The following is a 25,124-nucleotide window of genomic DNA, read 5'->3' on the forward strand; positions in this document are numbered from 1 at the left end:
ACACACAATCCAGGAATGTTTTTGATGTGAGAATTATAATGATGTAAAGCTCAAAAATATTATTTTACATAACATTGCACCTTTAAGCAGGGATAAAAAAAAAATCATGGTCCTCAGCTCAGTGCATGTTATACACACAAGAGTGTCCTCCTCCCACATGGCATCTTATGAAATATGCATATGCCAACTCATGAGCTCAGACATTATCAAATATTATAATATCTTCTCCTCACTTGTCTGAGTTGGAGTGTGACAGTTCATCTTGTTTCCTAATTTCTGTCTTCTGCTTTCCTCGCTGAAAAAGTCTTGATTACTGTAATCACCATCTTTCTCTCAGTAGGTGCCACTTTCTGCTCCAGCACGCTGTTTACATCCTAAAAACACTGACAATCAGAAGCAGCCTAATGGAACATATGATTAAGAACCAGCCAGAGGATTATTACTGTGTTTGCTAATGTCCTTCCCGTATTAAAAATGCTGGGTTGTGACATTTTCTTTGAGTAAAAAACACAAAACTGTGACGTCTGTAGCAGTGCTTTTTTTTTTTCACCATTCAGCTACCTGATAGGCTTTTGCTGCTTTTTTGAAAGTTAAACGAAAAGTTATAGTAAAGTTTAAAATATATATATTTTATCCATTCTTAAGTCAGTTTTTTTTTTGAAGTCCGTTTAAAGAGGCCAGAGAACGACTGACTGAAAGAAGGATGCTCCACTTTTCCCTCAAGACTGTTTGGAAAAAGTTTTATTCTTGGAGAAAAAAAATAATGAAACCCATAGTTACAGTGTAGGAACCCAAAGACATAAGGAAAGATGGAAAAAGAAAAAGCCCAGAAACGGGAAGGAAAAACAGAAGTAAAGAAAAAAGGAAGGGCAACATTTAGGATGGGGTATGGAATGAAGTCTTGGACTACAGGTAATTTTCAAAACTATTTTCTTTCTCCACGCTGCAGAAAATTACATAATTGTCCAGACAGTGCTGAAACCTTTATTATACACTTAATCCCCTTGAGTACTGTTGCACTGGCGGCTTTAGCAAGACGCTGTGTTTAAGCGGAAGAGTGTGTCGTCTTCTGCTATACATCCCCGTCTCAGTGAAAGCCACACTCTCTCCAGAGATGAGCAGCACTGTGTTGTGCCCTCCATCATTTCAGACTGGCAGATCAAACGGCGCAGAGAGCTATCGCAGTCGGCATTCATGAGGGGAGTGAGAGCTCAGAAGAACGGGAAAGAGAAAAAAGTGAGAATGGCGTAAAGGAAGAAAAGCACAATCCCCTCAGGTTATCTGTGGGCCTTTTGTGAAGCACGGAGAGAGAAGCAGCATGGTGGGGGAAAGGCTGGCTGAGAGAGAGAGAGAGAGAGAGACTTCTAAGGATGTCAGATCTAAAGCAATAAAAATTGTTGAGCTTTTGAAAGTTGATGTGCTGTCGCTCTTGGGTCGCTGATCAGAGTGACTAAAAAAATGTTTTTTTAAATTAAAAACTAATGCAATTTTTCACACTTGATTTTATTTAATTGTTTTGGGTTTTTTTTTTAGGACAGGCAGCATACAGATCTATGCACAGGAGGCTTTATTAAAAAAAGACAATATCCATAGACCTTTATGTAAAAAAAACAAAATATTTTCATCATTTCCCGTGATTGTTAGAAATTTTAAATTATAGGTACTCAAGACATCAAAAACATACAAAACAGAATTAGTTTTTTTTTGTTGTTTTTTTAAGGATCTTAAAGTCTACTCTTAAATTTAGAGCCACAGGAGGCATTGGAATAATAAAGGTTTGAAGTCCTGCAGCTCCAATTGAAAAGGAAGCACATCGAGGGATGATTATGCTCACCAGGTGGCTGTGGTGGGTGAGGAAATCAAATCAGATTACATTTGCACCTCAAGGGCAGACCACAGTGAATGATGAATCAGTGACAAGGTTTGGTTTAAAAAACCCCAACCTCACCACTTCCTTTGATGCACCCTGGCACAACCCTGATGCATTACATTTATTTTCCCATTTGTATTACCCGGCTTCTTTTAGTCTGCTGCAGTGCAAAATTTACAAGCAGCACAATTTGTACTTGCTATCCCTTTGCTGATCAAATGGATGATTCTATGATAGGGACTTAAAAATTTCTTAATTTGAACAGAAAAAATAGATCCTTCAAAATACTTTCTCAAAGAATAAACTTTAAATTCTAATAAACATTTAACATTGGAGCTGGAGGGCTATTTAAATAAATAAACAAAACAACAAATAAAATAAACAATGAGGTCTCTAAACAAAACTGTCCTTCAAAACAAAAGGTCTAGTTGAGACTCATGAAATAGACTGAAGCCTCTTGTTATCTGGAGAGAGAAAAGAAGAAACAATAAATTATCCAAATAGAAACTATTGAATTTATTTTAATTTATATATAATTTAATAGATTTATTCATGTGAAAAGTCTAGACACACACTTAAAAACCAGGAGATATATATAAAACTAGTGTCCCAAACCTTACCCTTTACTTTGATCAGATCTTAGTTTCTATTTTATTTATATGAAAAGAAAGACTTAGTTGACCTAGTTGTAATATACCCCACTATGTTTTGTAAGAAAAATATATTCTGGGAAAACTGACAATTTATATTTTTTATGCATATGTCATTTAATAAATAACTTATTCAACATATGAGAACTTGTCGCCTTCATACATTTGAATATTTTTATATTGACACTTTTTTATTGTAGGGCAGTTCAGATAACCAAAACGATTTTTACTTGCTAAATGCAAGAATAATAACTCCCAAATGAAGATGTCCAGATATTGAAAGGCCGCTCAGTGAGGAAGAAGCCATCGCTCCAAAAGCCGCTTGAAAACTCTGATTACATTTGGCAAAAGCACCGTAGGGGCAAGAATCAAAACGTAAGGCGTGCTATTTTTCAGAAATGTATTTTCTCATCCAACATAAACCTGGAAAATTCTCTGGTTGTTGCGACAAAATACATTTGCGTCTCTTTGCATATCAAAATGTCCTCCAAGATAATCCGTTTAGAGGCTCTTACAACATTTGTTATTGTTACCACATGCATTAATCTGAGCTGCTTTTGTTACTGCATGCCCAGTTATTTAACATACAAAGTTATCGCAGGGCTACAAATTATGTTCTTGTTGGCTCATTGAGTCCCGCTATTGAATGTAACCTCATTCCAAACCTCAGTCTGCCATAAGCCATGCATACATCAATCTTTCTATGTTCCACCTGGAGCTGGCCTTGGAGAAATCTATACAGAGTTTCTTTATTGACGGCTGTAGCAGTGCGCTCTTCAAAGAAGGGTCAGTGCAAGATGAATGCATCACGAGGGAAACGGCAGAAGTACAGACAGGTGAGAAGAAAGGAAGACTTGGAGGAGGAGGAAGAAAATCAAAAGGAGTCTAGTGATGAGGAGAAAGCGAGTTTGAGAGGAAGTTATTTTAGAGCGACATTTCTGTCTTGCAACTCAAATCCAGCTTAGAGAAGAAGAGGTCAGCAGAGTCATCCTAAAGAACAATTGCCTCCTGTTCAACAGACACAGCAACACTTCATAGAAAATTGCCCAATAAACACACAGACATGACCATAATATAGATGTGACCATATTAGGACATTCTATTGATTTTAATTGATTTTAGTTACTACATTTATTACTATACCTAACCTTACACATGACCATAATCTCACAGCATACATCTAAAACAGCATTGCTCAAACTTTTTCAGGCTGAGGACCATACAACACATTTAAATGTGCATTGTGTTGTAATTGTATCTTAAAGTCACAAGTTGTGTAACTAACCCTGAGAAACTGAAACACATTGCTGCAGACATGGATTGCTCCAATCATACAAATAATCCTGGCACTGTTTTTTCTCCACCGGCTTTTCATTTGAATGGCTCGATCTTAAGCTACTTATTCATTATTATTTTTAAACATAATCTGTTGGTAAGCAAACTGTATGTGTCACAGTGTCTCAAAAAAAAAACCCACTATTGTATACATGCAGTACCTTGTGGGTGACTAGGGGGCGCCCACAGACCAATATTTAGAGAAAGACTGCTCTAAACCTTATCTAAAACAGGTGTCCACCTTATTCTTGCCAGGTTTTGGTCCCCATAATGCATATAGGTCTTAAGCAACTTATTGAAATATCTCAAAAAAATCCTTACTAGGTTAATATAAATAAATACACATACACACATAGTACTTCCTGACATTTGTCCAGAATAGCTCTTTATGGGGTTATGGGGCTGAGTCAAATTAACTCGGCTTAGTCAAATGCCCCACGGGATGTCTCTGTTTGTCAGCACTGATGTTTCTTTGCCGAAACACCTGACGGACAGGTCGGACATGCTCAGTGGACCGCGAACAGCCGGGAGTTATTCCTAAATAAGACAGGCGGTGGGCTTTGGTTCCGGTTTGAAAGCCCTCGGAGAAGGGGCTATTCTTTCAAACGTTCAAGTGAGGAAAAGGGAAGAGTCTCCCTTGAGTAAAACGGTCACATAAAGTCTATGTACATTTTTTTTTTCAGTAATCTGTGTTATCTAATAATTAATTCAGACATTTTGATTGCAAGTTGTTACTGCACATTTTTGAGTTCAGGACACAGACACCTTTGGGTATTTAAAAATATTTGTAATCATGAGAGAAACAGACAATATAAAGAACACCACCCATTACCGATCCCTCATTAAGGTAATATACTTATTGAACTACAATTGGCAAGCTATGAGTGTAAAGTTGCTGACTATGGGCTGGCAACCAAAACAGATGAAGAAGGAACAATCTAATATCAGCTTGTTATACTTCAAAGTTAGACATTGAGTGCTTGCTGGTATCAAGCTATGTCAGGCTCCACAAATTCAAACCCTTGTGAGTTTCCTTTCCACTGTCCCTATGGGCTGACTCACTTTTAATGAGATGTTGGACGTTGAGGTGGCCAGAGTTCTCTTCGACTAACAAGATCAGTAAAAAGTGTTGCCCCCTTCCTCGCCTGATCCTTCTTACTGTTGGTTGGCCAACTGATAAAAAGCTACTACACTTTTCCAGGACATAAAAGATACATTTGTCGGCTTAGAAAAATTTCTGATTGCCAAAACAACTGACGGTATTGGTGTCAAAACTGAATGCAATCCACCTTTCACTCTAAATAAGGTGAACTACATTAAATAAATGACATGGTACAGTCAGGATTGTTGCATCCTGGGTTTTATGTACATCTTCCCCTCATGCATTCACACATTCACTGGTCAAAAATATGCATGTTGGTTTATATAGACTCAAAAAAGCCTTTAAGTCCATGTGTGCATGTAGCTTTATTAACTCTAAACTGGCACCACCTCAAAATGGTTAGATGGATAGATATGATTAATATAACAATAAAAATAATCTATAAAACTACAGTGGGAGAAATCACTGCTTTCTCATTTAAATTAAAGTTCATACAAAATATTTATTTCTGTTTTATGTAAATACAAAAATCTTAGAATTTCACAGTGAATGCCAGTTGTAATTTCCCTAATTTTTTTCTTTTATATATATATATATATATATATATATATATATATATATATATATATATATATATATATCCAGTCCAGCACATCACAGCAAAAAAAAAAAATATTTTTTTATATATATATGTAAAATAACATTATTTAACACAACAAAAACAAAAAAAAAATCCACACTGATGATTTTAGTTACAATTAAAATGCAAAATAAAATATCTAAATAAAATAAAGAATAAACAGCTTAATGGTATGAATTTATTTTATTTATTTTTTTAATTCCACGTGAATACTGTAGAACCATGACATTTTTACTCAAGGTTTTTATACCATAAACAAATAATCTAAAAAAAACAAATAAATAAAATCAATGAACTTTGCAACCAGCTGAATATGAGAACAAAAATTTAATATATGTTATGTTACATAATAGATTATGTTCTAATGCATATTTATGATATAACCAGTTTGGAGACTCCTTGACAGTGAGAACTGCTTACACACATTTACAATCACACACACACACGCACACACACACAGCCAGTGGAACAGATGAGTGCGCCTAGCTGTCCAGCCATTTGACTAGCTGTCACCAAGTTTAAAGTAGCCAATGAAGCAAGCAAGCAATACCTGTCACTTTCTGCATATTGTCAGCGTAAGCGGCTGAGAGTTACACTGACTGACACCTGAGCGGGATGTGAAGTGCGCATGTAGGGCAAAGCTTACAGGGCCCCTTTCTGCTGTAAAGCGGAGATACATGTCATGAATATGCAAACCCTATACTCACATACTTGGAGCAATCAGTGCATAGCACACATGCATTTGATCCATTTGAGCCCATTTTTGCACAATTCACATTGTAACACACACACACTGTAAGTTGTGTATACAGACGTGGCAACACCAGGAACACGTTGCTAAAGCAAAGGAGAAAAAGAAAACCCATAAAAAAACATCTTTGCAAGAAAATATTGATGTATTTTTACTTATTTATTTATTTATATTTTTTTCAAAATACACTTGTTTTATAAACTACCACATGCTTTAAACAGAAACTTCTGGGATTTTAAAATGCTAAACTTTGTGTTGTGATGTGACAAAATTCAATGGAAAGAAATAAACAAAATGAACCACTTAAATGATGATGGGAAGCATTTATATCTGCAGGAACATTCCTCAGTTCCTGGTGGGACGAGTTCAGATTCGTATTGTTTATAGAACATAATTGCGATACGCAACAGGTCACCGGCACCATGATCTTGGTGCAGCTGTGATGGTGACCGGGTGGGTCTGAGCAGTCCTATGCGCCGGTCTGACTAACTGCAGTCAGTAGCTATAAAACCTAAACAAAATGAGCTAAATTCTTCAAGCTGAAAGAAGACAATGTTTATTATCTTCTACTAGTGATAAAAAGTGACCCTTTATCTTCAACTAGAGGACTGGAGTCTCAATTAATGAGAGCCGTTCTTTGTTTTGCTACGACTTTGCTTACTTATAATCCTCTGCACGCACCAACACTGGTTATAATTTTGACTTCATTGAAATGCATATTTACATAATAGGTGAATACATACAAGACAGATTTTATATTTCATAAGAAATATATCACACCTCCAGCTCCAATTTAGACGCAGTTTAATTTCACAGATAACTCCATGACAAACATTTACAAGGCAGAAGCTCACAGCCTTACAGGAAAATACTAAACAATCTGAAAACTAAAATAGATATTTATAGCTAGGTAAGCTAGACAACAGCTCACTTTTGTCTGTGCACTTCTTCCGTCGTACCTGTTGACAGCTGATGCTTTGGAAAAGCGGGATTACTGCACAGTGACGTAAATGAACAGCCCTTCTCAACACACGGAAGTAATCAAGTTTGGGGACAATTTTCTGAAACTTTGAGTGTTGTTTTACTGCAAATGTTGCTGCTATTCAAATGACAATATCTTCTTTCCTTTTTTTTAGTGTTTGACATTGCTAAAAAGAATCCACACCTTGTGAATCTGTAAATAACTCAAGATGCCCCCGGGAGACGCACTTGTTCCTGGTTTTGTCGTGGCCGGCCACGTATAACAAATGGGTGTGAGTGCTCTGATTATAAACTCCATTGCAGGCAACATGTATTGCTTGTTGCCAGTCTCCACAGGCAGGCTCATTTTCTGTTTTGTCATTGCTCAAGACTGCAATTTATATTCATGCATGGGATTTTAGTTGGCTCCGATGTTTAACATATGACGGCTTCTGTGCTAATGTGCATGTGTGTGTGTGTGTGTGTGTGTGTGTGTGTGTGTGTGTGTGTGTGTGTGTGTGTGCATGTCAGCAGAAAGACATAAACACTGATGATTACCAAATCATGACAGATGCGTTAATGATGCCCCGTTGACAAATGCATAAAAAGCAGCTGCTTGCTGCGGTTTTTGTTGCCGAGTCACATTTAAAGAGATTTCCTAAATTGCCACAGTACAGACAGACAGACAAGTGACAGTTTGGACCGCAGTAATAACGAAGCTGGGGAACGAGAGGGTGTGATGCAAGTTTGTGCAGGGTGAGGAGGAAAAGAAGTGAAGATCGGAGGAGGAAGAGGCTCGGCTCAGTGGATATAAGGTGTGGATGAATGGATGGGCGGAGTTTTAACCAACACAAGCTGCAGCCTCCCATCTGCTGCCATCATTACCATTAAGAGTCTCTAATTTAAACTAATTGCAGCTGATGAGGAAGTAAACAAAGCACATAGAATTTGTGGGGTTTAAAAAGATGGCAGGAGAAAAAGCAAATTGTTTGGGAGGAATATTTGCGACTGTTGCTCAACGATTAACGCTCTCATTGGCAAATCAGGTCAACGACGGAGACTTAAGTCATTTTCCAAACGTCACAGAAACATATTGGGAAGTATCCACCTTCTATGACCTTCCCAATCAAAGCACTCAGTACTTTGATTGGCAAGCATGAATTACTGCTTGTTTGGCAAGAAAAAGAAGTGTTCAATCAAGTGAAATATACAAAATGGATCAATTGGAATTTATGTTTTTGTGAGAACTGGTTTGTACGTGAGCTCAATCGGCGTCCGAACTCACCGTGGTGGTTTTGACTCGGCCTCCTGGCTGTGTACAAGTCCATCCAGATTTATTGACTAACAGGTCGCAGCCTTCGTCCTCCAAACACGGGACCATCTCACACCACTGCCTTTTTCGAACAATCCCAGCTGCAGGAGGAGACAGAGGAAGAGCGGTTAAAGGAGAAACGGAGAAATGGCAGGCAGAAGCCTGCATGGAGAGGCAGCAATTAGGATAAAGAGGGTGACTTCAGGGGGAGACTGGTGCAAAAACATTGGAGGAATGATGGAAAGGTGGAGAAAAATGGGAAACATGAGTGGGTAGAAGGAAATAAAAGGATGCCAAGTGGAGAAGTCGCGAGGAAGAAAGGAGATGAAGAGCAATGAGGTAAAGAGACAATTGAGGAATACGAGGAATGACAGCAAGAGAAATGGGAAAAATAGCCAGACGGAAAAACAACATGGAGAAAGCCGATTCAGGTAAATAAAGTCAGTTAAATAAAATCAACCATCACAAATTGTATTTAGGAGGGTTTACGGTCTCTGTTTTCTTCAAAATATTTTACAGAAATAACATCACCAAGCAACAGGTACAGAGAGAATATGCAAGTCCACTCATAAAGGTTACTGTAAGTGTTTGAACGGGATCTTTTTGACAGTACCAGTAGTTAAAAATGACACATTTAAAGAAGTTTAAATCTGTAATTTGAACACTAGTTTTCATTCTTCCATTTTACATTTCTGAGAAAAAACAAAACAAAAAAACCCCCCCAACATGCATAACATCAGCCGTTCTCAGCCAAGAAAGTTGCCTTTCAACAAACACCTAAAGATTTATGGGCAGTAATTATACAAATCTGTGACCTTTTTCAAGTTCTGTATAAAGGGGTTTTATTTATTGCTTACGCATTAACAAATACTTGTTTCACACAGGACTAATAGAGACCTTAGGTCCGGCGGTCAAATAAAGTGAGAAAATAGTAAATTAATAATTTATACAGAGCAACAGTCTCACATTCAAAATCCTCCATGAAAACGATTTATTCAACAGCCAACCCGTTGAACCTAGTTTTATATGTTCGCTGAGTGTTTGCAGGGAACCAATGATTTTTAAAGCCATAAAATGGCAAAGGAAACAGTGAAAACGTTGTGCCCCTTTTTCATATCCAATAAAACATTCAGAAGTGTTGCACCACACTGCTCCTTTCACCGCCTGCTTCTTTTGTAACCGTCTGGAGATTGCCATGAGTTTGGGCCCCGAGCCTTTATTTTGCCGGCCATTGTCTCACTGCAGGCAGCGTGCATGAAATGAAAAGATAACATTCTGGTAGACTGTACTGAACCTGAAATCATCTCTACTTTGTCAAAGTCTGTCAAGATACCAACAGGGAACGAGAAAAAAAAAAGTCTGCTTTAATCACAACAAAAGACTTGGGGTACATTAGATAACACGTTTTTTTCTTTTAACAGTGAATAACGGCCTTCATTTCAAAAGTAAGAAAAAAAAATACAATGCTTAGACGACTGTGCAAATCCATCAATGGGTTGAGATTTGCACCTACATTTGCAATAGTAGCTAATCTATATGTGAAAATCGTATCTCATGCTCCTTAAACCACTTTTTCAGGAGCTGGAGAGGAGTGAAATTCTTACAAACACTTTTATTTATGTAAATTATAGTTCTAAAAATCTGAATTTGCTCAAGTTGGTAATTGTAGGTCAAAGTTGTAGAAAAATGGGAAACATGAGTGGGTAGAAGGAAATAAAAGGAAACAAAAAAGGAAACACATTGGAAACAAAAAAATCTTACTTTGTAAATCTCCACTGCTATTCTAACAGATGCAAAAACTATATCGACCAAAAATGGCAAATTTCTGTTCACAGTACTTAAAACATCCCAATAGTACTACAAACTAATTTTATATCTACAACAGTAAGCAATGTCAGACAGTGTTGAGTCCAAACGGTCAACAGGAAAGGAAAAACAAACTCCGCTGATTTGTTAAAAGCTAAAAATCAGGCCGAAAAGCAACATGAATGGATTTAACTGAAACAGCATGACTGCTGAATATGACCAAAGATAAAAAAGTAAACCCCAATTTCAAAGCAGCTCTTCAACAGTCTTTAAATACCTTCTCCAGCTGAGAGGCTATTACATATAAAAAATATCATTGTGTTTATGTAAGGCTGGGGGAGAAGAAAATGCAATATGCAGAATGTTGGCAGACTACAAGTTCACAGTAAAACTTTCCCTCTATTACATCCCGTAACCTTCAGACCACATATTGTAGCAGAACAAATGGTGATAACGCAAAGTATGAAAAGAATTCCTCATAAGTTCTGCGACATTAAAGCTCCCCACAGAGGTTTCATTGTAAACAAACATGATCATTTTTGCTCTACAAAAGCTCAACAGGGTTCATGAAAATTATGGCTGCAGGGCAAAAACCCATTAGAGAAAGTGAATTCAAGGGTCATTATGTACTGTATGTGGTATAATGAGGTGCTTTTTGGAATAATAAGAAAGTTTCTAAAGAAAACATATTTGACTACAGTCTTGTGTATAGATGGAATGGGTCAAATATTTAATACAAACACAAAACAGACATTAAGTAAAAGTCGAGGACTTAAGTGACAATGCAGGATGAACACAAGGCAATAAAACTACTCTACTTTGGGAAAAAATGTACATCCACGTAGCACTTCCATCCATTTCTTCATCCATCCTTTCATTCATTCATCCAAACATACATTTATCCAACCGGCCATCTTTTGTATAGTCTCTGGTTTTTGCCATTTTTGTATCCAACTAGTTGATAATGAAAATAAATGCATTTTGCTTAGAAAATTTAAAACATACCACAGACGTTTAGACAGTTCAGTTTGAGAAAGTATGGATTTTTGATGAATCTTCACTTAAAACATTATGCATGAGCAGTCACCTAAATTGGCAAGCCGGGCAAGTAGACACAACTTCAGGCGCGTTTCCATTGCAGATGTGCACAAATGTTTGACATTCGGCTAACACAATTTTGCCATCAAATTTAGAATTGCACAAGATTACGTGTCTTCAAGCTATTGGTCATTTAAAAACATGGCGTACCATCACCCTCCAAACACTTCGTCGTGTTGGTGAAGTATGCATCATGTATACTTTAAGCTCTTTCATAGTGATGGCGTTCTTACGCAGTATAAGTGAATAGTCTTCGCCTAACTTCCTATAAATTCAATCTAAGGGCACCTTCAACTTCTTTCATCACCCTGAATGCAAATGATTAGCGAGAGTGAAACTCAAAGCCATTATCTCTTCGCCGTAAACAATATGTATATCGCAATCAATCTGTTAAATATGCACACCCTCCCAAAAACTACTTGGCCGAATAATACATGTATCAAGTGCATTGTGTCAGCAGAGTACGGAAAGAGCTTTAAACTGACACCAACATGAAGCATTATTATTGTTGAGAGCATTTTGCTGACATGCTACTTGAGGTTGAATTACTTGGCGGTGCTGGGGTGGGTTGCCCTCAGGCTCGCTGCTCACAGAGAGCCAAACCCTTTTCTGCACTGAAGACATCAGAGCAAACACGCCCTACTTAAAGATAATCCTGTGTTTGGAAGAGTAACCTGCAAGTCATTGTTGTGCTTTACAGATTAGGTCATCAAATCAAAGTGCCCACTTCAGATTGCTAGTTTTTTTTTTCAGGATCCTTTAACATCCTTAAATATAATCTCTGTTCGGGTTCCAAATGCTGTTAGGCAAACTGCTTGTAATCACAGTCAACGTTTACAGGACACGATTAGCAAACTGGATGAAAAATAGGCCTCCATGGGGTTCATAATGGTCTCATTTTAATTTTCTATAGAGCATGGGTCTATAGCGTGCCACCCTGTCCTAGATGCGTAACTCAATTTGGGGGGAAATAAAAAAAATAAATAAAAAAAAGGCCAGATGTACGTAGGGAACTCAGCTAGTCTTTCTGATGCGGTTTGTGTTCAGTCATTCCACTTAAATCCCAAATTTGTTGAAATTACAGTTTTAAAATTGTATTTCTGTGAACAACGAACGCGTCTGGGATAAACGGTTGTTCTTCCTACTGACATGCAATTTAATTTCTACTGCTACAAAACATTTTCAAAATTAGAATCATTCTAGTTTGCGTGGGAAAATAGAATCATTAGCCTTAAACCAGTTGACTAGAAGTGGCAGTGCTGTGTTGTAATTTTAACCCCAATCATTTGTCTTCTGATATTAAATTGATTTCATATTTGATAGGATGACATAATCAGAATTTACAAAAAGGAAGTGGCCACATATTATTAATTTTTAAGCAAGCATGCGCTATTACAGAGAATGTTAAACTTACCAAACACATTAAAACCTTGTTTTTTCCACATTTCATTAGGGATATATAAAGCATCCATGTCCGCCAGAAATGAAAACAACATTCTATGACGAGCGCTACGCCACCAAAAATAAGTGACATCCGAGGTCAGGGATGAAACACATGGCTGTACAAACGGGAAAGGGAAGCAAAAATGCACAAAAGAAAGACTGAAAATACATCGCTGAAGTAAAAACCGGGAAGAGAAAGAGACAGAAGAAAAAAAACTTGTCAGGCGTAATAACCCAAAGTCCGAAAACATTTTCAAGAGGGTTTTTTTTTCTTTTCTTTCATTTGGTTATTCAATCTGTTGCTGTGAATTCATATTATGAAAGCTGTCAGCAAGGTCACTTATTCATTTCACTAACGGCTTTTGCTTCGCTTCTGAATTGCCATCCAGCAGGGGTGACCCTCAGCTGATGAAGATGTATAGCAATGCCTGGTAAACATCAGTAATGAGGGAATGAGTGCAGTGTGTACAGGCGGTATTGTCTGCACGTCTTGCGCTGCAAATGTCATTTTTGACATCGAGCCCTGCAAACTGACTCCATCAGCCGCGACAGCTGAGAGATATGTTATCACGGCTGCGTCAGATGAGATTTAATAAGGAGAGCGGCGCAGGCATTTCAAGCCGACGCGACGTAATACCAGTTGCTCTGAGAAGTGATTAATGGAGATTTGACCTGCTGGTATCGTAGCGTTTTTGACAATAACGGGGCCCAACTTGCAAACGTTCAAATCAAAAATTTCTCATTAGCAGAAGGTCAGGGGGAGCTGTCTGTAATGAATTGTTCAACAGATTAAAGTCAGCTGTCTAACATCTTTGTTTACAGCTTTATGAAGTGAACATTTGTAAAGTTGTTGTTACAGAGTGATTTGATATTTGTGGGAGAACAATAAAAATCGATTTATGCATCTTTGAGATAGTTGGGACCTATTTTTGGTCTCCAAACTACCGTAAAAATTCCTCAGTACTTTCTCCTACCCACTTCACTGATCGACACAAAATCTTCGCCTTATGAATTTAGACACGACCTGAAACTTTGTCATGGCTATTAAGATTGGTCAGAGACAGAGAAGATGTACAACAATGAAACTTTCACAGAAACACTCTGGGTAGAGGCTTGTTACTCTGTACCCAAGAATCTCAATGACCCGAGAGTAGAGCGGGATCTCAGCACACAATGAGTCGACTTGTGAACAGCGTGAGGCGTCGTCAAACTCTAATCGATGCCCAAGAGCACACACGCTATTGAGACAATTACATTTTTGACGTACCAGCCGCTGTTGTTGGCTTCTGTTTCAATACATTGTTTAAAATGAGGAAATCGCAAATGCATGTTTCTACTAAAATGTCCTACTTTAATGTTATGTCACGCTGCCATTAACTTTTCGCATTTCTCTCATTTTCACCCAAACTTCTAGTGAGTAGTACTGTATATGTAATGAGGGCAATGATTGCTGGTATGTAAACATGTAAAGGGACTGAGTGTAAACAGCTGCAAAGGTGGCAGAGAGCTGAACAAAGCTATTGTAAGGAAATGACTGGGCACAAGTACAGACAACAATAGAGGGATAATTAAAGCAACAACTAAACAAGGTACAATGAATGCACTGAAATGCGACACCTAGCATACAATCTATTCAAGATATAGAACAGAAGCACATGTGGTTCCACGGTGCCTGTCACTTTGCTGCCGTCACATTTGAAATTCTCCACTGACGGTCAATACAGGATGTTTCTATTCCGTCCCAAAAAAAATCATTTGAGATGACTAAAGTGTTATGGACTGACAATCAGAGCTTGATGGAGCGTATGCAACGTCTTTTGGTTGGTTTCTACATACAGACAGCTGATGAGAAGTAGTTCCCAAAATTGAACATACTCTTTAGCCATTCATAGAAGATGACTTGAGTTGAACTTATTTTTTTAATGCTAATAATGATATATGATAATGATAATGATATATCCAGAAAACTGGTCAAGTACATAAAGCTATGTACCATTTCTTGAATATATATATATTTAGCAACAAAGCATTTTTAACATTCCTTTCATATTAATGTTAGTTTCCTTTGCTTTAGACTATATAGCCAACCCAGTAATCGAAAACACATCAACTTAGATGCTTTGAAAATTCAATTTCCAAGGAAGTGTAAAAGACTGGGGATACTTATTTTTTTCGCTAACAGTTGACTAGTCTAATATCACTGATTTACCATGCAAGCAATCAGAAAGTGTAAAAGCGAGTTAGGAAAGCGAGCCTCATCCGTCACATTTGGTCTCGCATCACTAACTAAACTCATCTCCCAGCAGCATCTTGGCTCTCAGTGACACTATCTGTTTCTATTTGACCATATTACTGCTGTGCTGCTGGTGTGAGGGCACTGGCTTATGCTGAAACGGATCAGATTCAAGGGAGATATCAAATAAATACATCACACACGTGCAGGCCCGGCGTAGGGAAGCACGGACATGCATAAACACACACACACACACGCCGGCCCAAAGCATCTGCATGCACGTGTAATCGAAGGTACCGGCTGTGGTTTCATCAGCGGGAGATAAGAGCAGAGAGGGGGAGAACATTATTAAGCCCTTCTTGGGACATTTATCTTCCCACCAAATGGTTGATAACGGTCACACGTGTCAACAGCCAGCATCTCTGGTTAATAAATTCCATCTCATTCTAGAGCTTGAGATGGCAGGGGAAAGACGGGTCCTAAAAGGATAAATGAGGGATGGCAGGCAAAAAGAAAAGATGCTGAGATCACCGATTCAGGTCAAAAAAGCTTCTGGATGATAACCGTTGTAGGTGAAATTAGCCAAACAGGCAGACGCTTGGGACGCAACATCTGCATCAGGATTTTATGAAAGAATATGAATTAAAACATGCAGAAATAATTTAAGACAAGTATATAAAGGATTTTACAACTTACTGTTGAGAAGAAAGTTTCCTAATGTTTTTCCTACTTATTTTCTTAACTTATTATAAATCACGTTGACCAGCCGCTCAAAACACCATTCACTACCTTAAAGCTAAACATTTTATACATTTCTACAAATGTATATATATTTATATTAAAAGTATGACTCATTGGCGGGAAAGAAACCCTGAGCGGACCTGTGCTGAAAGAGGAGACTGACTAATGTTTAGGTTAAATAGTTTTCAGAAAGTGCAAAGAGGCAGCCGAACAGACTTAGTTTTATTAAAGTTATTACATAACATTTAGCATATTTTTACATTTTGCTCCCGGCGCCCAAGTTGTGTGCGAGACTTCATCTGCAGTTGTTCATGCCACTGTTTATTTTAAGTCTGTGTCGTATCGATGAGTGCATCTCTGAGTGAATCAGCTTGAGAACATTCAAGCATCTTAGACTGAATCTAAAAGACTTTTTGTAGCTCCTGATATGGAGATAGTATTTCTTAAGGTATTCAATACTACTGGATGGACTTTGTGGAAGAGTGCTAAGCATTTTGAATTGTTTAAATGAATTACTTTTCTTTCATTTCGCTTTGAACTCCTCCAGAGCTACAATTTTGTATTAACTTCAGCGGACTCTAATTTATTAAGTGCTGCTTTCAGTCGCCTCTCCAGAAATACGCTTTATGGGCTTAAACAGCATCTTCAGAGGCACAAATAAAACCAACCACAACGCTCCCGCACTGTAATTTTTAACTTAAGAAATGAGAATATTAAATCTCTGTTAATGTTAAAAGCTTTTCGTAGACACTGAGGTGATTATAATTAAGTTTCAACCGCTGCGAAAGTATCCTAAAATTATGGCTGCAGAGAACTGGCCAGAGCCCGTTTTCCTCACCTCAGTGATCAGTTCAGAAGCGGCCAAAAAAGGACGATTGTGAAATCGATTTAATGGTTTCACATTGCACCTTTCTGTGGACTTTATGCTTTCTTTACATAAGCTTAAGCACAATCACTACGACCAAAGTTTCATAGCTAAAAATGATTTCTTATTTTCATTTCTTTCACACGCTGATGCTCAAAACGACACGGGTCAACTATCAGACAGAGAGCAACTTTACCTCACTGGTAAGGTAATTCATCTACCTTACCAATATTTATTACGTCATTTATCCATCATCCACCAATAAAAACATTTATTTGGAGAAATTTTACCGAGGATTGTGCAATTGAGGATTCTGTTAAAAACAAATATTACAGTAAAAATTGATTTATTTCCCTACTAATTAAAACCGTCAACAAGTTGGATTTTGCAATTTGAGCTTTAAAAAAAATTAGGCACATTTAATTCACACAAGAGAAAGAAACGCAGCTCTCACAAGCGATCTTGCCTTTTTACCAGTTTAACAGCTTTCTTATTTTTCATGTTTTTGTTTTGCTTTGTTTCACAAAGCAGTGGGGCAAATACACAAAATCCTCCCACTTTAGAACTGCAAATAAAAGCATGTGCGTTCATCGTTACTTATCAACCAATTTAAGAGCACTCTGTGCAGCACTTGACTTCGCACATCAACGTTTGCACTGCGGATATCCAAACCCGCACACACACACGCACACACACACACACACACGTGCAGAGTAATCTCTTCGCCGACATGTCAGGCAACAAAGTCAAACAAAAAGGCCCGACTGAGTGCCATTAAGACTGGAAGATTTGCTTTAATCACCAAAATCCCCTCCTATGTCTTCTTTTACAGTGGATCCATTATCGGGATAATTAACTGCACAATCTGACCTGCCGTGGTAGGCAGACGCTCTGGAAAACCGAAGGACGCCTTGCAGGAATTAGGAAGGGATGTTCTGCTGTGTAAGAAAAGAAAAAAACAATGCAAAGAAATAAATCCCAGTGCTTTGTAATTAGCCCCCATCTTTCCACACAGCTCAGCTCCTCCTGGCTAATTTTCTCCTCCTCTCTCATCTGTCCATTCTTCAATACCATTATTTTCCTTTCTCTTTCTTCTTTTTTTCTTTTTCTTGCACCTCTCTTCCCCTTCCTGTCCTGTTTTTTTTTTTCCACCTCTCTTTGCCTCCTCCTTTCCAGTCGGCTGCTTTGCCTGATTTTCATAAGATTATTCCACCCGTTTGGCTGCCTTGATGAGTATCTCCACGCTAAAATCTGTCAAGCCCTCTATTTTAAAAAGCCTGCATTTTCCTTTCCTCCTTCCCTCTTTTTTTTTTTTTTTTTTTGATGAAGTGAATTTGTGTCTCAAATAGCTCCTCTGCACTCATGAAACTTCAAGAGGCAGAAATAATGAGATAGCATGCTGACTGACATTTCCAGACCTTGGCCCCGTGTCTGTGTGCATGCATGTGTGTGTGCGCCTGTGTGGGTGTCCCACACGTGTGTGTGCGCGTGCACGTAATTCACAGAGCCACCTAATTCTCCTTTAAACGCCACGAATGGAACAGACATCATGCAATTCACAAAAAAACATGTAATATGCTATTTAAAGCTTCAACATTCATTTGGATTAAACAGACTTTCATGTTAAAATTTGAAGGGAAAGCAGCCAAAAAATAAGCCAGTTTTATTTTCCCTTAACATTGATAACTGCTTCTGTTAAGTATTTTTATGAGCTTGATGAAACTTTCTGATGGGAAAAGGCAGGATGACTTCAGAAATTGGCGTTTTAGACTTGAATCCTCTGAAATTAAAAGTTTGATAGAACTAAAATGAAGGTTAGCTAACTTTTCAATAGTGAAATTTCTCTCTTTTTTTTTTGCCAAAAATCACCTCTGGTAAATAATGACGTTGGCCATTATTTCAGGAAGGTCTCAATATTTGTTAAAACTCTCACCAGATAATAAAGATCCAGCTCCTTTGCCACATTCCTGTGCTGCGCACACAAGCATGATTGACAGTGCCGAGACCCTCCTCCAGGCTCTGATTGGTTGTTTCTAGTTGGCACTGGGAGAAGGCAGAGGAGCTCGATTTGTTCACAGAATATTTGCCTCATTCCACAAATATGTCATTTTTTATAAAGGTCACATACTGCAGCTTTAATGATATGGTGACAAACTGAGTTTTCAGTCAGGATTGATGTGAACAAATGCAAACTGCTTCCGACACAAAAGCAGTGTCTGAAGCACTGCTTTTGTGATGATGTGATAAATAAAATAAAAAATAAAAATTTTTAAAAATTACAAAAATCTAGCTACGTATATGAAATGATTCTGTTATTTCATAGAGTACACAGATTAAAATCTATATTCCTCAAACACTTTAGCTCATACCTTTTCCGTTACCTAGCATCAGTAATACCTTTCTCTATTCCCTTGTCCTCAGTTGTCCGTAGTCCAGCTGTCTCACTGCTGCTTCCAGCTAGAGCCTTCTTTCCCTGCATACTATTTATGCTTGGTGCCACTGTGGCGCATAACTGCCAGGTTGTGGGACATGCCATTGCTTGGGGCTTTCTTTTTCTTCTCTGCAGCATGCAAGCCCACATATGTGCCTGTGTGTAGGTGTGTATTGTCCGCCAGCTGCAGCTGATATCGTTCTTTCGCAGATGGGCTCTGACATTTCCCCTCAGCTGAATGCAACCCCGCATTGGTGGACACGTGCTTTCGCCGTGCACACAGACACACACAAAGACAGCAGAGCCCAAAGGCACAGTCAGCCTCGGGATGAAATGTCACGATGAACCGCCGTAGACTGTGGGAAAGATATCGTTTACCTGCAGCGTCTGAAGAGACGCAAGCACATCAGCTTTGAGTGGCAAATCCCTGACAGATACACCTGGTAGCAGCTCACAAACAGGACGCAAGACTCTATGGACAATATTTGCATTGTCCTTCGCACCTAAGCCTGTGTCTCAATGTGTGAAGATTAATACTGCATATATCTGACACCACAATATGGTACAAAGCAAGATGTCCTGTAGAAAGCATGTTAAGTCTGGTGGTAGGGGTTCTGGGACAGTCATCCAGCATCCCACTGTGTTTTTTGAGTTTAAAAATATTTCTTTCATCCTAATTTCAGTGTCCAAATGTTCTTTGGTCTTTTATCCGTGACTTGTCACTTTATTTGCTGGAGTTGTTAGTGTGTAGACTGGAAAAACAGGAAGTGGTTACGTTCTGGTGAAAAATAAACTCATCCTGGTGGGGGCGCTAGTAAAGCATGGAGGCCCGCCAGGCTTATAATGCACTGCAAAAGTTAAAACTAAACAAATTATACCAATTATTTTCTCTTTTTTTTTGCTAAAGCCTTGATTTGATCTTTTTACCATTTACAGGAAGTGTCATTTTCTGCATCTTCTCAAAAGGTTTGAAAAAATTTCTTGTTTATTCTAGTTTTCAGTCCACTAAATACTGAAAATTTGACCAAACAAGTTTGGCATAAAACTACAGAGTCCCACATCACAGAAATCTCGTATTAACAAAAAGTGGGGTACAACCTAATTAAGTGCTCATGTAGGGATCAAAGTGATGTTGCCTTGACAAGAAACAGCCACATCTGAGGATTTCAAGGGCCTTTCAGCAATTAGACAGAAGGCACAGGTCTAAACCCGGTGATGCCCCTGACACCGCAAGTTCATGCAACAAACACTCGATACTGGCCGTTTCAAAGACATTTTTTCCCCTTTTTCTCGGGAGTCATGTGAAATAAATAATAGGGTCTCAGGTCGCGCCCTTCAAGCTCAGAGTTCACGTTTAGGAGGTGTTAGCTGAGCTGTTAAAAGCCAGTAAGTTTTTGATGTAAGCTGTGAGATCCGAGTATAAAAAATTTAACACAGCGTGTCAATTCAAGTTAAAGTAGAGTACAAAGCTAAAAGAAAAATATTGTTCCTCTGCAAATATTAAACAAACAAGACCTCTTGATGATAAAATGCCAGAACAGTTTTACTTCCAATGCCAAGTAAGTTTTACAAAGCAGTATTCAGCTGCTCTCAGCATAGCAAAAATACGTCAAGTCTCAGATGTAGAGAAAAATGAGTGTTTCAGCTTGGTAATCCGTGCTTCTGCTTAAAATTTATTTTTTATAAAAAAATAGAAAATGGAACCCATATTACCAGAATAAGGAACACCAATGTAGATATTTTAAAGTCTGTCTATAACATAAACTAGCAATGCTTTCTATAAAAAGATGATGCAACATAAAATGATTATTTTCACTGTGACCAACTTGCAAGCAAATAAGTAGTAAAACCTGGATTGAAATCTTCTGCACTCATTCTTTAAATCGCAGTTTGCAATTTGTGACAGCTTTATCGTGTCTGAAGATGCAAAAACAATCAAATGAAAGGTTTTCTTTGTCTTTTCCTCCAAAAAATATGACCAAAATTACATCTTGTTTTGTCTTGCTTTTTGCATACATACACCTCTAATGCACATCAACATTATATAAACTAGACTCCTAATCGTACCCGTTTGTTTTGAAGATTTACTGCCTTGTCGGACGTGTCGGCACTGAATCAGCCAATCAAAATTGGAAGAAGAAGAAGAAAAAAACAACTCACCGTTATCAGCAGCTGAGTGAACACGCCACAAACAACGCGAGGAGAGGAAAATATGACAAATGGACACACGCAACAGCAAGGGTAGTGGCAGTGTTGATGGCTTCTTATGATAGTTGTTATCGTGATGTGGCTGACGATAATGAAGGTGACTACATTGATGTTGATGATAAATGACACAGTGACACACATACAACAAAGTAGAACGACTGCTTGAGGCTGCGAGCAGAAATAGGCGGGCTGATATAATTAGTCTGCATGCGTATAATGCGCTTTCTGTTCGCGTGTGTAAAGGTTTGAGTTGATGATGTTGGCTAACGCCGCTGCCTGTAAGCCGACCTCTGAGCCTGTTTATTAGAAATTAGGTACAGCTGGTGGAGTCCTGGACCCTCAGCATTCAGCCCTCGGTCCTTAGCAGAGAGGGGGCATATTGAGCCTTCTTGACCTCTGCATCCTAAGTAATCCACCTTAAATTATGCGTAACCTTTTACTTGGCAGAGCTCCCCATAAATCTGTTTATTCCCCCGTTTGCTCGCTCACAAAGCCTGCTAAACAAATTCCAATTAAGCGAACCAGCAATACAGCATGAATGATAATTCAAATCAGTGCGGTCCCCAAAGCAGATAAAAGCATAATTATTACTCGTTATACGTACGGTGGTTTATACAAGATTGTTAGGTTCTCTCAAATCTTGTTAGTCCTAGTTTTTCTAGGTCATTTGCTTTTTATGAATATGAAATGAGCATGTAGTACTGTATGAATGCTGATTGGGTGTACTGTGTGTATTTACGGCATCCTCCAGCGTTCTTGCATTGTATTTTAAAGTTAAATACGCTTTCTCCAAGACATTTTTGCTCTTCAGTGGGTCAGAATGTGAATTCATCTCGTTGCATCTCATTTAAAGACCTCAGACACCTTAGAGCATTTGCATAATGTGTGCAAATGCTAAACAAAATAAAAAATGAAAACAACAGATGCAAGTACAAAAAATAATAATAATTTGGACTGCTGTAGAGCAGTTGTAAAATGGAGTGATGAGACCAAACCGAGGCTAATGACAATATCACGTTGCACGGTAAAGCTGTTTGTTCAGGCTGGAACAGGATGTTGCAAATCCCCCGCGCATAGACAGGAAATCTGAATTCAATGCAGGGACGGAAAAATTCAGCAACAATAATAATAATAATAAAAAAAGGCTGAGGTGCAGAAAGGTAACGACTGACTATAAAGACTGTTGAGGGCTATTTCAGAGGAACAACGCGATGTATGATATCAGAAATTGGATTCCATATATTTAAAAAGTTTACAGCGAAGATTTTATACAAGTTCATGTTTGAGAGCCCACATCTTCATTTACAGGGGCAGTATTATGTGTTTCTTCAGACACATAGTGCCATCTCATAGCACAATCAAGTAACTATCAAAAACGACTGCAAAAAACTTAGACTTTGTAATTTAAGGCCTTGGAGTTGGAGCTGTCCCTTTTCTGAAACGTCACCTTCAGAAAGTCATCACGTCACTCCTCTATTAACCCTTTAACATTTTTAAAGGGTCGTTGACCTCAGAAGCAGCTTGTATAAAGAGCTCAGCAGATGTGCAATTCCACTAGGTGTTTGCTAATTGGTGCTGGCTAGTCTGAAGGAGCTGAAAGAGAGAGTTACGAGGGCGAACATTACAACATGAATTAAAAAAAGTCAGTTTTATATAGTACTTAAGCACAGTTAGATTATTTAGTCAATTCCTGTTACAGAATAGTTTTTTTAAAATTATTATTATTTTTGCCCCAATTTACAACAAATTGGGGCAATTAAGCGAACCAGCAATACAGCATGAATGATAATTCAAATCAGTGCGGTCCCCAAAGCAGATAAAAGCATAATTATTACTCCAGTTATACGTACGGTGGTTTATACAAGTTTGTATAACTGGTACAATAAATTGGGGCAATAATTTATTTCTTATAATATTTATTTTCTAATATTCACCACTTTCTCCACCTCTTCCTATGAAATCTCTCTATTTACTATAACTTGGAAAAAAAAAGACTGTTACACTCATCCCCACTTCAAGGTTATATTTCAATTTACAAATCCCATTAAGAGATGGATAATTAAACAAAGTATATAGACAACTATGATCTGCTCACAACATGAAGCATCTGACTAAATTTCCCCATTTGCAGGACTCGCACTTTCATCGCTGCTTTTTTATGTTCTACCTGATTTGGCCCTTTGATTGCACAAGTTTTGAGATGATTCCTTTAATTGCTTAAAAGTGCTTTTTACTCCAGAAATACCAAGAACTAATCAAGTCTTTTTTTTTTCTTCTTTTTTTTTTTTTATCTTACCGTGTTTCAACATTGAAAATGTTTTTCCACACCACCTTATCCAGAAGCAGTACACCTTGAAACTGCAGCCTGTCATTAATTTTCTCTGATTAAAGAGCAAGAAGGAAGCCGGATTTAAAAAAATAGAGAACTCAGCTTAATAGAGCATTAGAAGAAAAAAAATCATAATAAATCAAACACTTGAGAAAGGAGCAGTTCAGGGTTTGTAAAAGAGACCATGTCATTGCCTCATTATTAACCAACCACTTATTGCTCAATTTTTAGCTTAAAAAAGCTTCTTAACCCTGAGCTAAATTATGAAAAACACAAAGTTAAACAGTACAAATTTACTTCATATCAGACAATAAAGGAACTCAGATGGTGGGCCTTGATTCCAGCACATGTAGTGTGGACCAGGTGTCCTTCAATCGGTCGCATGTGTGCATTTCAAAGGATAAATGCTCCAAATATATCTGTCCTGATACTCTGAATTCTCAGGACCTCTCTTCATTAAGCGTGAGTGATAACGGGGCCCCAGCTGTGCTTTACTGCCCCCCACCACTGTCCCTCCGCTGCCCACCAGTCCTGACCTAGTTCAGACGATGCTGTGACTGATAGCTAATGCAGAAGTCATCAGACAAGCCTTATTGAGACAATAAATGAGCTGGGACTCTAGTTGCTCTGCAAGGGACATTAGTTATGTATTTAGAGTAGTGCTCGGCTGAGCCCCGCTTTTCCCCACTTTTTCTTTCCTCCGTTTCTGTTTGGCAAATGTCTGATGTCATTTCCTCCCAGCAAAGCGTCAGGAAACGGTCTTTGTCCTCGCTCCTGTGCAAATCCTCAGCAACCTTCCTCACCAAAGAAGTGTTTAGATTAATGTCTCAAACTGTAAAAATTTTTATTATAGATTGAGCAGGTTAAGCCGCAAAAGAGGGGGTGGGGGGGAACCCAAGACGATATTTTGGGCATCTTCTATTGCTCAAGCTTCGTATTCAAACCAAACTCTGAAGCACTCCAACGGTTCAGAAAAGGAAATGCACTTTTTGCGCCAAGATTTGCCATCATTGTCTCTTTATTCTCAGACAAAGAGAACGATGCAGATTAATAACTGTTGGACTTGCCTCGGTCTCAGAGGTTTTATGAGTGAGAAAATTAGGTATTCTGTGTTGCACAAATGACTTTTTTTTTATTTCCACTTGTGGAAGTCCTCTTGAGAAGAGCTTTTAGGCAAATGGATTTTAAATCTGCTTGAGTTTTAATGACCAGACGAAAAGCAGGAGGGAAAAGAAAAATAACTTTTTGCTTTCAGATGACGAAACACTGAATACTTGGTTTGACTCATCAAAGCAGCACATTAGCTCACTACTGTACCTTTAGTATATAAAAAGTTAAATATGCCAAAGT

The 25,124-nt window shown here is 38.2% G+C and overlaps 1 protein-coding gene across 3 annotated transcripts in view; it reads right to left on the reverse strand.

The window, feature by feature from the left end:
• Positions 1-25,124, reverse strand: part of tafa5a (TAFA chemokine like family member 5a) — a 147,405-nt gene that overhangs the window by 11,401 nt on the left and 110,880 nt on the right. For all 3 annotated transcript variants that reach the window (XR_008607713.1, XR_008607714.1, XM_055055611.1), the window contains exon 3: positions 8,594-8,721. Coding sequence is in view for 1 of the 3 variants with exons in the window: in XM_055055611.1 (XP_054911586.1) it covers positions 8,594-8,721 (128 nt within the window). In the remaining 2 variants the exon portion in view is untranslated. The remainder of the gene's footprint in view (positions 1-8,593; positions 8,722-25,124) is intronic.

The sequence above is a fragment of the Poeciliopsis prolifica genome, unplaced genomic scaffold (genome assembly GCF_027474105.1).
Source record: "Poeciliopsis prolifica strain line A6 unplaced genomic scaffold, Auburn_PproV2 SCAFFOLD042, whole genome shotgun sequence".
Classification (NCBI taxonomy): Eukaryota; Metazoa; Chordata; class Actinopteri; order Cyprinodontiformes; family Poeciliidae; genus Poeciliopsis; species Poeciliopsis prolifica.